This window comes from Schistocerca serialis, chromosome 3 (genome assembly GCF_023864345.2).
Source record: "Schistocerca serialis cubense isolate TAMUIC-IGC-003099 chromosome 3, iqSchSeri2.2, whole genome shotgun sequence".
Taxonomy (NCBI): Eukaryota; Metazoa; Arthropoda; class Insecta; order Orthoptera; family Acrididae; genus Schistocerca; species Schistocerca serialis.
Window position 1 is genome coordinate 618,617,046 of NC_064640.1, and position 18,080 is coordinate 618,635,125.

At 37.5% G+C, this 18,080-nt stretch overlaps 1 protein-coding gene across 5 annotated transcripts in view; it reads right to left on the bottom strand.

The window, feature by feature from the left end:
- The window catches only part of LOC126470503 (Bardet-Biedl syndrome 2 protein homolog), a 178,643-nt gene that overhangs the window by 67,579 nt on the left and 92,984 nt on the right, over positions 1–18,080 (bottom strand). For all 5 annotated transcript variants that reach the window (XR_007586222.1, XM_050098391.1, XM_050098387.1 and 2 more), the window contains 3 exons: positions 16,605–16,787; positions 4,488–4,710; positions 2,965–3,173 (listed from right to left, as the gene is read on the bottom strand). Coding sequence is in view for 4 of the 5 variants with exons in the window: in XM_050098391.1 (XP_049954348.1) it covers positions 2,965–3,173; positions 4,488–4,710; positions 16,605–16,787 (615 nt within the window). In the remaining variant the exon portion in view is untranslated. The remainder of the gene's footprint in view (positions 1–2,964; positions 3,174–4,487; positions 4,711–16,604; positions 16,788–18,080) is intronic.

Below are 18,080 nucleotides of genomic sequence, written 5' to 3' on the forward strand. Positions count from 1 at the left end.
AGATTATCCCAGACTGTAATCCCAAGGAATCTTATCCAGTTTTTTCTTTTTTACAGTATCATTTCCTATGAATTATTTGATACCAAACACTATTTTTTTTTTGGTGTAAATTCCATAATTTCACTCATTGTAACACTAACATTTAGGTGGCTTTAACAGAAACACTAGACTATTTCATTCGTAACATTCTTATGCTGTACTACTAGATTGCCACAGACATTGTATTTTTACACAATAGATGTATCATCTACATACAGTATATTTTTTAGAGTTAGGAGAACAGTACTTTATATTATTATTGTCAATGATGAAGAGGGAACCCAAAATAGAAACTTGAGTCACTCTGTATTTGACATTGGTAAATTTTTTATTTGAATGACCCACTGTTCATTTTAAGCAGCATACATTTTTTTCTTGTTGCTCATATACAATTATACCAATTCATAGCCAGTTCCATTAACACTAAAGTCCCATATCTTGTCTGGTAATATACTGATATTATCATAATTTTTTTATCAAGGAACACTTCAGTAACAAATTGCTTGTTCCATATTGCATTATTATTTCATCTATTAAGTGTCCTGCATCTGCTGAAGTTGACTTATTTTTATATAAAGCCATACTGATTTTCAAATATTAGATTGTGTTGACTCAAGAATGTCATTCGTCTAGTGTAAATAACTTTCTCAATCACTTTAGAAGATGTAGGTAAGATTGAGATAGGGTCATAGTGTCACATTTATCATATTTCTTGTAAATCGTGGCAACTTATGCTATTTTTTGACTGTCTTGGAAACTACCTTATGCAATTAAATTATTTGCTGCTGTGACCATGGCATCAGACATGTTGTCTATGCACCTATTTAATGTGCTGATAAACAGCTTATCATAGACTACTAATTTTGAATTTTTTAGTGAACTGACTATGTATTTTATCTCATTGGCATTGGGGCCTAGTGTAAGTCTTCTTTTCCTGGAATGCTAGTATATCTATACTTTATATTGTTGAAGAAGTCATTGATGGTTTTTCCAACAGAAGAAAGATACTCACTAAAAGCGTATGAAGTCATATTGGCATTTGATAGCACTTCCTTTATCGTTTACGGTAAGATCACCAACTGATTTGTCCTTGCAAATCCTAAAACTATACATAACTTCCCAAACAGCAATATCAGTGTTGCTTGAGTTTCTTAACATCAAGGCTACATATGTACAAGGGTTGGAACTTTAATAGTGGCAACTATTTATTAACAGCTCGTACAAAATAGATGCGTGTTTCAAAGTTTTACTGACTTCAAAGTAGTCACCAGCATTGTGTATAACCTGTTGCCAGCGATGTGGAAGACGTAGGATACTCATAGCAGTGCCAGTTGTGTTGACAGTTCGAGCAGTGCAGTCTGTTGCCCAACGAATTTGTAGCAGTTCTGAAGCAAATGCTGTGAAGTGGTTCCTTCAGTTTAGAAATTAAGTTGAACTCATGAAGGCATAAGTCAGGGGAATGCAGCAGATGTGGTATAGCACTTAGCAGCCCATCAGTCAAACAAATCAGTAACAGCTTGCGCTGTATGTGCTTAAGCATTGTCCTGCAAAATGATGGTCAGGTCCTGCAGAAAGTGTCATTACTTCTGTCTCTATGCTGTTCATTTTCGGAACACAACCTACGACCAGCTTAGAGACAGAAGTGATGACACTTTCTGCAGGACCTGACCATTGTTTTGCAGGACAATGCTCAAGCACATACAGTGCAATCTGTTGCTGATTTGTTTGACTGATGGGGCTGGTAAGTGCTATACCACCTACTGCACTTCCCTGACTTAAGCCCTAGTGAGATCATCTTGATTTCTAAACTGAAGGAAACACTTCACAGCATTCACTTCAGAACTGCTACAAATTGGTTGGGCAATAGACCGCGCCGCTCGAACTGTCAACACAACTGTCACTGCTAAGGGTATCCTACGACTTCCACATCGCTGGCAATGGGTTATACACAATGTTCAGTATAGCTTTAATCCTTAAACATGTTACCATCTGGGCAATGAATATTTCAAGATATTTGCATCTGATGAGCAAAATCAGTAACAAATCAAACAAAACACTAACTGTGGCGGTTTTATCTATGCATTGACGGCTATCGTTTGCTGCGTCCATAGCAGTTGATGGCAGCATTTGTTAACTTATTAAACAGGTTTGCAACTGTTTAAGGACTGGTTATGTTGTTACTGTAAGGTGTTCATGTAATACTTGCTGAAGTGTTATTTTTTTCTCAAAGTATTCTTATAAAATTTCACATGGATTAAATGAAAATGAGACAGATGGGAAAAAAGTAAGTAAACTGTTTATTATTTCAAAAGTTATTGCCATAATGTTAATAAATTTATCACACCGTGAGACAAAGTGGTCACTACCTTCATGGAAAAATGTTTGTGGTTGCCTACAGAACCATTATTGTACCCAGGCTTGCACCTATACGTCCACTCAGGCATGCACCCATACATCCGAAGCAAATCAACGGCCATGAATGTCTTTCTTCAGGGCTCCAAAAATATGGAAATGAACAGCTTAAAGTTACCGTTTCTGATTGGTTAAAGCCATATTCACAGTGACACTGACCTTTAGTTGAAATTATGCTTCTGTTAGGGTTTACCATCTTCTGGATAACTAAGCTTGCGAGGTGGAGTTTGAACTGCTGAGTAATTGTGGCATGTTTTCTGTCAACTCTACAGGGCTTGCCCAATTCAGACTAATTGCTATATTCATGGTAATCTTATTGTTTCTCAAAATGTCATCTCTAACAATAAGCACAACAATAAATACTCTAGCTGTTCTCATTTGCAGAAAAAAAACAAAAAATCATTGATGAAAGGAGATACCTATGTGAAAAAGAATAAAGGAAGTACTTTAATAATGAAACAATCAAAGAAATATCTGCATTTTCAAATGTAAATATTATAGTAAAACACTCACAGGTATTACACCAGCTTGCTGCTGCAATTGTTGAGCAATACTTTCAGCATAATCACTATGTGCAATGCCAGAGAGCTGTGCATTACTTTCATACATACGAAGCTCTGTAAGCAATGCCTGCTTCCTTGATAACAATTCCCTGACTGTCTCCTGTTCCACATTCACATCAGGTCTTGTTCCCATAATTTTTGCCTGTTTGTAGCCCCTCACTGAATAAGAAAAATACTTAAGATTCATCATATAACAATAATTAATATATGATAAATTTTGTCAGATGCAATTTTGAAATATACATCTACCTGATGAATCTTATCTCTAACAGTACACAATCAATTACATTTTGCAAAGTATCAGCAAGTGTTAGATCAAGATATTAATACCAGAATGAATTTTTCACCTTATAGCTGAGTGTGTGCTTGTTTTTTGAAACTTCCTGTTAGATTAAAGTGGTGTGTCAAATTGTAACTCAAACCTATAACCTCACCTTTTGTGGGCAAATGAGCTATTCAGGCATGACTGTCAACCTGCCCTCGCGGCTTTGTTTTCTCCCAGTACCTCTCACTTACAATGCAGATCAGTTTGTAGGAACACTGCCTGTGAAAGCAAGGTACTGGGTTTGAGTCCCCATCTGGCACACAGTTTTAATCTGCCAGGAAGTTCCAAGATATTCACAATTTGGAAGAAATCTGCACACAGATGCCACAGAAAAGGCCAATCTGCATTGTTCTATTGGCAGAAAGAACAGGTAGCTTGTTTGTTGATTAATTATTTCAATAGAAACAAAGGTGAGTATATGTGCCTCGGAAGCAAACAACTTCAAAATTTGTGCATATCTATAGTTTTTCAGCACTCAAATTTAAAATTCAGATCATGATAAATTGCATTTTTTTACCTCTAATGAAACAAGCTTTTTGCTGATGATGTACAGGTTGAAACAACTCTCTCTCTCTCTCTCTCTCTCTCTCTCTCTCTCTCTCTCCACTCTACACACTATACTACTGAAGAATGCAAATCCAGAGGAAATGTGGGACTGTGGGCCTTAACATGAATCAATTTTCTTTTAAAAGAAACAATACGCTCCCTCCCTCACCTTAGTGATACCTCAACATAACATAGCCCGATATTTTTGTCCAAAGGTACAGGAAATATTACATCAGTGAGAGTCAACCTGGTTCATACCGCCCACTAGTGGATGTTAGAGTTTTCATAGACGGCAGCAGGCAGTAAGTATCTTAAAAACATTTTCACTGGGTTTTCATAAAATTTTGACAAAGTATTTGTTAAATAATTATTATTACTTGCTTTAACTTGGTGTAACTCTGCTTTATAAATTTTACAAGGAAAATTTACTTCCCTACTTTATAAATCATAATTATGGTGGAACTAGAGTTAGAAGATTTTACTATGTTCAGAGATGCAAAAGTGCGCGGCAGATAAAAAAGGTTGACTACATTCGTATTACATGAGTAACTAAAATTAGGCATACAAATTCAGAATTAAAATGGTTGACTGAAAGCTCTTACCTTCTCCCTCAACAGTGCAAACAAGGAGGTCATTCTTTCCAACAAGTCGATAATCGCCTTCTACAATCCCTGCTATAGAATGAGGCAATGTATCCTTGAAGATGACTTCACCTGTTCTGCTATTTCTGGCATCCACCTTCCCATTTGTCCAACCAGTTATCAGTTCTTCCATACAATCACCGTCCACATCAAAGCTATAGATGATAATAGCACGACTTTTTGACTGTGAAAAACATACTTTGTTATCAATATTCTAACAGCATTTCCATCAAAACAAATATTACTGAAATACAAATGCACAACTACAGTAAAGAAAACATGATGTTTATAAAGGCATAATGACAGTCTGAGAAAGTACATCAATTAGTGAACACTCAAAGATATACTGCCTTGTAAAGGACAGATCAAGATAGTGCAGTGGATAAGGCACTGAACTTGCATATGGAAAAATCAGATTTAAAATCCTTCAAACACGTAACTACGTTAGATACTGAATCACACTGTAAAGTGATTAAGGCAGTGGAGTCACATTTGGAAAGAGTGGATTCTAAATCCCTGATCATACCGGTTTTGAATATGTTGAAGGCATTCAATTTTCCTTCCTTCCACCAAGAAACGACTTTTTTTTATATAATGGCTGTCTTTTAACTTGAAGTAAATTTATTTTATTTCTAAATTTATTGAGCAAATTACAATCCATAGCCACCACAGGAGACAAATCAAGTGTTACATTCAACTGCTGAAGGGTCTTACTTATTTTGAAACTACAAACATTGTTGCAATAAATGCTTCCAATTGAACTCCCTAACTGGCAGCAACTGAATACCACAATGAGTACAATACAAGACTTTCTTATACTTTCTGAATAGTCGTGACTGAATAATGATACTGATTGCGTTCCTTGAAACAGCGACAATCTACAAGAACCCAGGCACACTCGAAACAGAGTAATCCCAGTAATTTCCTAGCAGCAATTTCAAATTACTAAGGAAGTAGTAGTATACTCTCCAGGAGGTCTTTGAGAAGATATGTCACATTTGAAATGTCAATTAAAAATAAAATAAAATAAAATAAAATAAAAACAAATAATAGGTGCCTCGCCCATTCCCATACCCCACCAAGTGTGGACCTCACTGTTGTGGAGTATGATATGTGCAACCACATCAGAAGGGTATTTGTCAAGAGGCCACATAACATATGATTCCCAAAGAGGGGGTAACAGCCTTTTCGGTACTTACAGGAGCAACAGTCTGGATGACTGATTTGGCCTTGTAGCAACAGCCAATAGGGTCATTTTATGTTGACACTGCAGCACTACAATCAATATTTTCCCCAAAGCTGTACCGGGTAAAATATTCTGGAGATAAAATAGTTCACCACTTGGATCACGAGTGGTGACTAGTAAGGGGGATGCTGTCATAAAATCAAATCTAGCATTGGACTGATAGAATCTCTTAATCGTGTAGGAAGGTTAGAGAACTTGAAACAGAAATATATATGTGGAAGTTAGATACAGAGGGAATTAATGAAGCATGGTGGTAGAGAGAACAAGATATTGGGTCAGAAAATACAGGATTATTAAGATTGAATCAAACAGACATTATGCAGGAGTAGGTCTAATAATGCAGGGTAAATACTGTGAATAGTGCAGTGAATGGATTTCATAACCAAAATATACACAGAACCACAACCCACAACAGCAATATAATTGTAAGAAATTGTTCTTTTCCCATATTTGTCATTCGAAAAATACAGGGTCATCTTATATTCAAAGATTAAACTATTGCTGCTGGGATCAAATATTTTTGTGTTGTTTAACATATTAATATAAGGGTCATCTTACATTTAAAGATGAAGCTTTGGCCATTGAGGTCAGATGCAGGTTGATTCTGGAGAATTTGGAAGAGTTCAAAGGAGAACAGAGACATCAGAATGGCTGTGGACTAGGGTGTGTGTGTGTGTGTGTGTGTGTGTGTGTGTGTGTGTGTGTGTGCGTGGCGAGAGGACAGCAAACCTCATTGTGCTACCAACCAGGGTATGTTAACTGTGTACCTTGTCTTTTTATGAACACCTGTCACATTTAAAATGCAGTTGCCTTAACCCATTTGTAGGCAGTATCAAAGTGACTTTAAAATTGGACAAATATTCAACAACAGTATACATTTCTGCAGGAGACAGTAAAAGTCTACATAGAGGCCAGTTTCACACGTGTTTCATGCAGCAATGTTGTCAAAGCTTGCTGTGAGGTATGATGGAACAAAAGGGGGTGTGTCAGCTGCTGGTTCTACACAGCCAATGAGAGAGAAATAAGCAGACGACATGTTTGGAAGCAAAAGACAAAGGAATACTGTCACATTCTCACATCAATATGGATGTGAAATCCATTACGTATTCAAAAACAGCTGTGTTCTCAGGTCCCGCTATAACCACAACCTCGGAAATTGTAACAGCCACATAAATGTGACAACCATTTCATTGTTGCTCATATATAGAAATAAATTGCCTCTTTTCTCACCTTTCATTGGCTAATGAAACTATCATCCCAAGTACAGTGGTGGTGATGATCATGACGATATAAATCAATGTAAACTATTCTTTTTTGCATATTTTATTTCTCAGTGTATTATCAAAATGTAGACATGGCGTAAGTTTAGAACAGGTACAATGATTACTTTTTATATCAATAAAACAGTCTGTAATTTTGATTAATCGAAATATATTAGAAATAAAATTTTCCTCAAAGTGCCTTCTCATACTCAGGTAAATACAGTATGCTTGCCTACTGGATCTGAAGATATTGAAGAAACTGAACCAAATCAGATAAATATATTATTGTCTAAATTATGGAAAATGAAAAATTAGCTATGATGCATGACTGGAGTTCAAGAGTAGAAAATCAAATAGGAATTACAGGTCCATGTCACTAACGTCGATTTGCAGTAGAGTTTTGGAACATATATTGTATTCGAATATTATGAAGTACCTCGAAGAAAATGATTTATTGAAACATAGTCAGCATGGTTTCAGAAAATATCATTCTTGTGAAACACACTAGCTCTTTATACTCATGAAGTAATAAGTGCTATCGACAGGGGATGTCAAATTGACTCCATATTTTTAGATTTCCAGAAGGCTTTCGACACCGTTCCTCACAAGCGTCTTCTAACCAAACTGCATGCCTACGGAGTATCGCCTCAGTTGTGCGACTGGATTCGTTATTTCCTGTCAGAAAGGTCACAGTTCGTAGTAATAGATGGAAAGTCATCGAGTAAAACAGAAGTAATATCCGGTGTTCCCCAAGGAAGTGTTATAGGCCCTCTATTGTTCCTGATCTATATTAATGACATAGGAGACAATCTGAGTAGCCGTCTTAGACTTTTTTCAGGTTATGCTGCCATTTACCATCTTGTAAAGTCAACAGATGAGGAAAACAACTTGCAAAATGATTTAGATAAGATATCTGTATGGTGTGAAAAGTGGCAATTGACCCTTAATAAGGAAAAGTGTGAAGTTATTCACATGAGTACTAAAAAAAATCAGCTAAATTTTGATTACGCGATAAGTCACACAAATCTGAAGGCTCTAAACTCAACTAAATACTTAGGGATTACAATTACAAATAACCTAAATTGGAACGATCACATAGATAATGTTGTGGGTAGAGCAAACCAAAAACTGCGATTCACTAGTAAAACACTTAGAAGGTGCAACAGGTCTACTAAAGAGACTGCTTACACCATACTTGTCCGCCCTATCCTGGAGTACTGCTGTGCAGTGTAGGATCCATCTCAGGTGGGACTGGCGGATGACATCAAAAGAGTACAAAGAAGGGCAGCTCATTTAGCATTATTGTAAAATAGGGGAGATAGTGTCACAGATATGATATGTGAATTGGAGTGGCACTCATTAAAACAAAGGCATTTTTCATTGCGACGGGATCTTCTCATGAAATTTCAATCACCAGTATTCTCCTCCGATTGTGAAAACATTCTGTTGGCACCCACCTACACAGGCAGAAATTATCATTACGATACAATAAGAGAAATCAGGGCTCGCACACAAAAATTTAAGTGCTCGTTTTTCTCGCGTGCCGTTCGAGAGTGGAACAGTACAGAGAGAGCTTGAAGGTGGTTCACTGAACCCTCTTTCAGGCACTTTATTGTGAATAGCAGAGTAATCACGTAGATGTAGATGTAGAAAAATTAGTAGGACATGGACTGACAGAATGGAATGAAATGGGAATGTGTTCAGTAGAAGGCTGCAGAATACAATTTATTCACTGCTAATACATGCTTTAGGAATCATGGAAGAAGTTATTGTACATGGTAGAGACAGTTAAACATACAATACATAATCATAAGACAGATATAAAAGCATGATTCTGAACTGCAAAAAATTTCCAGGAGCGCATGGGGACTCTGGCCATAAGTTATTAGTTACGTAATGCAGATTAAAGTTGAATAAATTGCAGGATGGTTGGATAATAAGGAAAGAGCAGCTAGATACGTTGAATCAACCAGAAAGTTTCGAGAATTTCAAAGAGAAATGGTTCAAATGGCTCTGAGCACTATGGGACTTAACATCTGAGGTCATCAGTCCCCTAGAACTTAGAACTACTTAAACCTAACTAAGCTAAGGACATAACACACATCCATGCCCAAGGCAGGATTCGAACCTGCGACCGTAGCGGCCGCGTGGTTCCAGACTGAAGCGCCTAGAACCACTCGGCCGAGCGGTTCTAGACGCTACAGTCTGGAGCTGCGCGACCGCTACGGTCACAGGTTCGAATTCTGCCTTGGGCATGGATGTGTGTGATGTCCTTAGGTTAGTTAGGTTTAAGTAGTTTTAAGTTCTAGAGGACTGATGACCGCAGCAGTTAAGTCCCACAGTGCTCAGAGCCATTTGAACCACTCCGGCCAGCATTTCAAAGAGAGCCTATGGTAATGACTGTCTGAAGTAGACAAATGAAATGTAACAGAAGATGAAGTGATAGCAAAGAGAGGAAAATAATGAATATAGCAGAGGAACAGCCAGGGGAAAAAAAATCAAGGTCCAATAGTAACACTCTGATAATGCACATGATATTGTATGTAATTGATGGAAGGAAAAAATACGAAAAAGCGCAAATGATGCACGCAAAATGAAATGAATACAGAGGTGCAAAGACTGAAGTTAAAAAAAAAAAAGCGAAGCAGGAATGGCCAGAAGAAAAATGTGGAGCTGTAGAAGCATACATGAATGAGGAAAACATAGGTGCCATGTAGTGGAATATAAAAAATAAACCTTTGGAGAAAAGAGAAGCAGCTGCATCAATATCAGGATCTCAGATGACAAGCCTGCACTAACTTGTGAAGGGAAGATTGAAAGGTGTAAGGAATATTTAGAACTGCTACACAAAGGACCAAACCTTGTAGACAACATTATCAGAAACGAAAAGGAAGTGGATGAAAAAGAGATCTGGGACGCAATGCTATGAGAAGAATTTGGCAAAGTACTGAAAGACCTAAAGTTAAAAGAAGGAAATTACTAAGAATCATGGGAGAAACAACTGCGACAAAACTGCTCCACCTGGTATTCTGGACAGCTGAAACACCCTCGGACTTCAAGAGGAATTATATAATTTAAATACCAGGAAAGGCAAGTGCTGAAAGGTTAGAGTATTATCAAACCACCAGTTTAGTAAGTTATAGTTACAAAATAGTAACATGAATGATCTTCAGGATAATAAAAACTTATTATGGAAGATAAATTTGTGATCTAGAGAAATGGAAAAATATGTCAGGTGATACTGACCATACAAATGAAAAATCTATATGTACAGCATTTGTTGTTGTTGTTGTTGTGGTGGTGGTGGTCTTCAGTCCTGAGACTGGTTTGATGCAGCTCGCCATGCAACTCTATCCTGTGCAAGCCTCTTCATCTCCCAGTACCTACTGCAGCCTACATCCTTCTGAATCTGCTTAGTGTATTCATCTCTTGGTCTCCCTCTATGATTTTTACCCTCCATGCTGCCCTCCAGTAGTAAATTGGTGATCCCTTGATGCCTCAGAACATGTCCTACCAACCGATCCCTTCTTCTAGTCAAGTTATGCCACAAACACCTCTTCTCCCCAATTCTATTCAGAACCACCTCATTAGTTATGTGACCTACCCATCTAATCTTCAGCGTTCTTCTGTGGCACCACATTTCAAAAGCTTCTATTCTCCTCTTGTCTAAACTATTTATCGTCCATGTTTCACTTCCATACATGGCTACACTCCATACAAATACTTTCAGAAACGACTTCCTGACATTTAAATCAATACTCGATGTTAACAAATTTCTCTTCTTCAGAAATGCTTTCCTTGCCATTGCCAGTCTACATTTTATACCCTCTCTACTTCAACCATCATCAGTTATTTTGCTCCCCAAATAGCAAAACTCCTTTACTAGTTTAAGTGTCTCATTTCCTAATCTAATTCCCGCAGCATCACCCGTAATTCGACTACATTCCATTATCTTCGTTTTGCTTTTGTGGATGTTCATCTTACACCCTCCTTTCAAGACACTGTCCATTCCGTTCAACTGCTCTTCCAAGTCCTTTGCTGTCTCTGACAGAATTACAATGTCATCGGCAAACCTCAGAGTTTTTATTTCTTCTCCATGGATTTTAATACCTACTCCAAACTTTTCTTTTGTTTCCTTTACTGCTTGCTCAATATACAGATTGAATAACATCGGGGAGAGGCTACAACCCTGTCTCACTCCCTTCCCAACCACTGCTTCTCTTTCATGTCCCTCGACTCTTATAACTGTCATCTGGTTTCTGTACAAATTGTAAATAGCCTTTCGCTCCCTGTATTTTACCCCTGCCACCTTCAGAATTTGAAAGAGTATTCCAGTCAACATTGTCAAAAGCTATCTCTAAGGCTACAAATGCTAGAAACGTAGGTTTGCCTTTCCTTAATCTTTCTTCTAAGATAAGTCATAGGGTCAGTATTGCCTCACATGTTCCAACATTTCTACGGAATCCAAACTGATCTTCCCCGAGGTCGGCTTCTACCAGTTTTTCCATACGTCTGTAGAGAATTCGCGTTAGTATTTTGCAGCATTTATAGATTTAGTAACAGCTTCTGATGATGTTGACTACAAGGTGTGGTTAGCATGTTTAATATTGGATTTGGCATGATTAACTTAAGATGAGACTGGGTTCCCTTCCTATTGTCATCCCATGACATCCCTTCCTCCCTCCTTCCCCACAGAGGGAATGTATGTACCCCATGTGTGTAATGTTATCCTTTGGAAAGAGTGTGGACATTTTGTCATGTTTAGCAAATTGCCAGGCTTGGGTACCTGCCTAGTATTCACCTCATTGTATGTGGTAAACTACTTACAAAACACATCCAGGCTGGCCAGCACACCAGCCCTCTTCAATTAATCTGCCCGGTTGATTCCCTAAAGTGGCATGCTAACATGCACATCTACCTGGGCAGGTTACTAGAATATACTTTTTTGAAGTTATGAAGCCAGCAGAGGTAAAACACAGGAAGCCAAATGTTATCTGTAACTTGTAAAGAAACCAGCAGCAGTTGTCAGAGAAGGGGGACATGAAAGGACAGTGTTGCTGAAGTTGAGGGGGCCAGAGACAGCACTTAGCCTGTCACCTGTGTTATTCAATCTGTACATAGATCAAGCAATAAAGCCACATAAGGGGAAACTGGAAAATAAATTCACGTTCAGGCACAAAGAAATTTAACAAAATTAATGTTTATCAATAACTTGGTAGATCTGTGATCAATGGCAAAGGAGCTTGGAAGATCAGCTGAATGGAATGCATAGTGTCTTGTGAAGAGATCATAAAATGAACTTTGACACAAGTATAACAAGGGTAAATGAGTGTATTCTAATTAAATCAGGTGTTGCTGAGTGAATTAAGATTAGGAAATGAGAGACTAAAACTAGGCTAGTTTTGATATTCAGGCAGCAAAATAACTGATGACAGAAATAAAGGGGACATTAAATTTAGACTTGCAATAGCAAGGAAAATATCAATATGTAATGCAAATTTAAGTGTCAAGAGGTATTTTTGGAGGTATTTACTTGGAGTATAGCCTTATGTGGAAGCAAAATGTCATTGGTAAACACTGAAGATAAGAAGAGAATAGAAGTTTTAGATATGTGGTGCTACAGAAAAATGCTGAAGATTAGATTAACTGACTTCAATTAACTCATTTCCATAATCTTCATTTTGCTTTTGTGTGTCTCCATCATTACACATTTTTCACAGTCATAAAGGCAGCCAATTAGGCTAATAGCTTTTAAAATTTTACTATTTTATCACTCCTAGATATTTCGTAACAAATGATTTCCACACACATGGTTAAAGTTTTCTTACTTATTACACCTACTTTTTGAATAGTTGCCCAAAAATGACAAACTCTTTCAGTCATTAGTAGTGAGGATCCCAATATCGGCACATATGTAATTAAAAGCTTTAGTTCACCCTCATACCTAGTATTTCTGTTATCCTAGTTCTGTGTTCGTTGTCAGTCATGTTATATTCATTCTTTCCTGACCTAACAAAAGTGTGTGCATTCATAATCCTTCCACCTCCCAACCAACATATGGGGGCCAGGTGCCCCCCATTCCCCTTCCTCCTCCCCCCCCCCCCCCCCCCACCACACACACACATACACACAAAGTCACTGTTATAATAAGTCATCTGTAAATGGCCTGCATGTAACTACTAGAAATTACAAACGGATTGAGTATGAGAGTGATGTTGAAGGTCGCATACATCAGAAACCAAGGTGCGACTGTTACATCAGTGCTATACAAGCTTCCTTCCTCCCCACTGAAGTCTGACGAGCCTGAGAACGGTGGTGTTGCAGTCGTGCTTTCCTCATTGACTCATTCTCTCATGCTGAGGTGTACAGGCATGTATGGCTAGCTGTCACTGAGTATGACCAATTGTTGGAATGAGATGACTTCTAATGAAGCTGTTTTTTGAGAGATTGTGAAGGGTGTAAGATGAAAATTATGTGATGCAGTGTACACAATTGCAAACACACTCCATTGCAGGAAGAGTCACACCTGGGAAAAGTTGGACGCTGTAGTCTACATTTCATATGAAAAACATACATTCGTTTGACGCAAACAAATATTGTTTTATTCTTGTATATTCCACCTCCACCAGAGAAAAGATACATGCTCCATCACACAAAAAATGGGCACAGAACAAGGTCATTGTCATGTTCGTGTGACCAAAAAGAGTGCTATTTGTTTATTGTCTTTGATCATAGTGACTTGTGTTTATGGGTTAATAATTAGTTGCGTAGTTTATCATTCATTCCTGTAACTTTATCAAAACTGCTGTAAATTTATTTTAATAATTAACAACTATTTTGAGCCTATATTTCATCCTCATGTCCCGTGCTCATCATATATCTCACACAATGACAACACTGGTGAAATTATAGAAATTTGGGCTGATACAGATGGGCGTCAACAGTCTTCTCTTGTACCATCCACAGATAGATTAGAAAGAGTGAAAATGATTTTGGTACACTATGCACCCTTAATCCCACAATGAATGGTCAACTGCAAAGTGCAAGTGAGGAAGCACAATGGTTGCCGTGAAACTGCAAAGACATTGATGTCCATTGATGATGCTGTAGGAACTAGTTCAGCAGCTGTTCAGTTTCCTATTGATAAAGTGTTTCTCATAGAGCCTTGTGCTTCTCCTGCTGTGCCATGTGTTGCTGTTGCAGCATCAGTTATGGATGGTAGTGATTTTCCTGTTGCTAAAGAAGTTCTAAAATTACCAGATCCATTACAAGTTACAGCCACCAGGGCGAAAAGTAGACACCAACACATTGTCAAGTTTTGTATCTAATAGGTAAGCATTTACAGAACACTAGTACTGTATTGTGAACACAGTAGTACAAGATTAGAACTTACAGAGGTCGACATATAGTATTTGGAATAGTATGACACACTAATGACACTGCCCAACTCATGACCTGAAGAAAAATCAGTAGTAGTAGTAGTAGTAGTAGTAGTAGTAGTAGCAGCAGCAGCACCAAATACACAATCCTGTTAAATAACATCCGTAGCCAAAGTCCATGTTTAGTAAAGGTTATCATGGGAGAATTCAAGTGTAATCACATCAACAGTAACAGTTATATTACCAAGAAAAAATTGAAGTGATGCATTGCCATGTTGCTCCTTATGTCCTACCCATGAGTAAGACTACAAGGCTTGCAGCTGTGGCACATATGTGGTGGTGGTGTCCTTCAGTTATGGCACTCCATTGGCTCTAATGTATTAAGATTAATATTTTCAGCTATTATAAGTAGTAGTTGAGGCAGGTGGAGATTCCAGAGTAGGAGAAAGGGAGAAGGGAAAACTACAATGGCAAAGCTAGTGTGGAGTGGAGTAGTAGTTCTGTGATTGTGAGGCTGGTGTTTGAGTAGGTGGCTGGATTGGGTGGCAACAGAAGAGAGTTGGTGGAGGCAGGTAGAGGACAGGGACCAGTGGAGATTGAGGTAAGGGGGTTGCAGGAACAAAGGATGTGTTGCAGGATCTCATCCTTTCTGAGGAGTTCACAGAATGAAAATAGCCTAACAAACTTGTTCCATTTTGTTCAGGAAGAGCTGTCCCAAGCCTCATACAACGGTCCTTGCACACCTGATGGTCAGCTACAAAGCAACACACCTGTTGTTACTCAATACTACACTAACTTGATCAATTGAATCACATTCTCAGCAGGGGTTTCGACTGCCTCAAACTGTTTCCTGGCAAGAGGTATATCCTACTCGCAACTTCCCTCCATCTCATAATCCAAATCACAGCATCCAAATCTACCACTGGCATTTCCTACCTCAACAATGATAGGAGCATTTGTGAAAGCAGCTACATCATCTATAAATTTTGTTGCAGTCACTGCTCAGCATTGTTCAAGAATGTGACCAAAAGCATACCACCACCCTGGATGTATCACAACTGCCAAACTGTGGTCAAGGTCTAAACAATAATGACAATAAAATTTCACGAAAACGATAACATGAAAAAATAACGTGAAATTGATGGTTTTAAGCGAAATAATGTGATATCTGCAATTTTTAAGAAATATCCTGAAATTGGTCATTTTCCACTATAAAAAATGTTATACATCTGAGGGTTACTGTTTACCAATATTTGTAAAACTGATAGTTACTGAATGTTGAAACTGCATTTTGCCATCTTTTTTCATCAAGACTGATGAGGTTCATGTATCATATTAAAATGACAGTTCATTTCCTGCATAACAAAATAGCACCGAAATTGACAAAAAATTGCACTGAAACTGGTAAAGAAATAGTAACAAACCAGGCAAAAAAATTAACACTGAACTTGGCAAAAAAAGTAACACTGAACTTGGAAAAAAAACTAAACTTGGCAAAAAAATAAGACTGAAATTAGCCATAAAATAAAATGATTTTTTCCTGTTCCTACTAACTGAGCATCCACTTGTGAAGCACATAACACACAATAATGTGGTCGACTTCTGTGGCTCCTTCATAACTCGCACCACTCGAATCCTCCCTCGCAAGACAAGCTTTTCTTAACTGCTCAGAGTAAGGTACTTTAACTGCAACATATTCTTCATTCCCATATTCCCTCTGGCCTCAAGTCTCTGCTGGCCACTGTTCTCCACTTGCTTCCAACACCTCTTCCCCCCCTTCCTCCACTTTCTGCCCCTTTATATTCTCCTCCCCCAGTATTTTCTACTCCATTATTAGTTCATCTATTGTTACCTTCCCTTACTTCTTTATCTCTTTCTTCCAATCTGGACAGTCCACATTCTGCCCCATGCTTTCCTTTTCTAACTTTCTCCTTGTGGTCCCATAACTGCACTTACATGTTCCACATCAGGATAAAATTTCCTCAATCTTTTCATACTTAATTTTGTACGCCATCCTTTTATTTCCGTAACTACATATAAATCCAAAATGAATTAATGAAAGAACAAATCAGAAACAATATTCACAATTAAGAAAATTTTAATTATAAATTCCATAAAAAAGAATAAGAAGCTTATAGTTAAACACAAACATGTACATAAGTGATTTAAATTGCATTGCAAAAGTTAATACCTTAACTCTCCAAACCCTCTGAAGTTTCTGATATACGCCAACAGTGCCATTACCCAATCCATAGCCAAATCCACTTCCATTAAGAGGGGTCAGCACAGTTACTGCTTCAAGTTCTGCATGTTCACTTATTATATTGTCCTCCTTGAAGACACGGATATCAAAATCTCGAGAGCCAACAATTAACTGTAACAAAACAATGCTCCATGAATACTACGACTGAGCAGATTCTTACCGACAAGATATTCATCATTGATAAATTTAATAATGTCTCTTAATGCAATCTATTATTGACTTATTAATCTCCATTGGCCACCAGTTTCATTCTTAATTGACGAGCTTCATGTCCATTGAAGTTGCAGAGCAGTGAGTTGCTTTCATGTGCTGCATATAGTGTCCCTACGGCCAAAGTGACTTCTGGCTGCTGTGCACTCTACATGAAATTGACTGACTGCTCCGCAACTATTAAGAACGACACTGTGAAAGTAAGTATGACAATATATTACATTAAAAGAAACTATTATAAATGAAGTGTTGTAGATTTTCTCCAGCTGAGATGAGAAGACTTCACAAAGTAAGTTAGGCATTATTATGGCAAGACTAATATGTTTTATTGAATGCTGCACTACACTTCAAAGTGACACAGACAAATGACTATTTTTCAACACAGTCACCAGATATCTGTGAACAATGGTCATAATGTTCTACCAATCACTTAATTTCTTTGTAACAGAGCATGGTGGAACCATCCCATTTGTTCTTCTAACACTCATTACATCAGTATTTTATTTTATTTCTTTATTTAATCTAGTTTCATTGAGAACACGCAAACGTCAGTTATATAGAATATATAATTTCTTATTCGTGCCCTGTTTCAGTGAGATTTATTATTCACTGTGCAATTTCTCAATCACTAACAGAAATATTATAGTTAGCTTACTTGGAAATAATTTTTATAATGAAATATCTATAACTGAAGATCTGTAATGAAAATGTGAAACTGAATATTTTACTGAGCAACTAGCTGTTTGTTTATAAACTGACACAGCTTACTTAAAAGCCCTCATTCTCCTCTTTGCCATAAAAATTTTACTTTTTCCGAAAATTTCCTATTTCGAAAATCATTCTTAATCAAAGTTCTCATGTTCCAGAAGGTTTGAATCTTAAATAACCAGTAAACCCCAAAGTCCGTAAAGAACTTACTTTCCATTTATAAAACAGCTTCAAATGTCTGATTACTTTACAGATGAATTAATGTGAGAAATGTTTGTATTTATACATGTAAGTGAGGAAAAAATTTAAGAAAGGTTTGAAATAGTGCTTGAAATTTGTTGGCAGTCGCTAGTGCTCTCATTATGAAACAATGGATAAATATAAACTGGGTAATTTGTGCTCTATTTTAAGCAAAAGCTAGTTTCTCACATTTCTCAATATGTACAACGTCATATCTCCTGAACTGTGTGCCATACAATGATATAA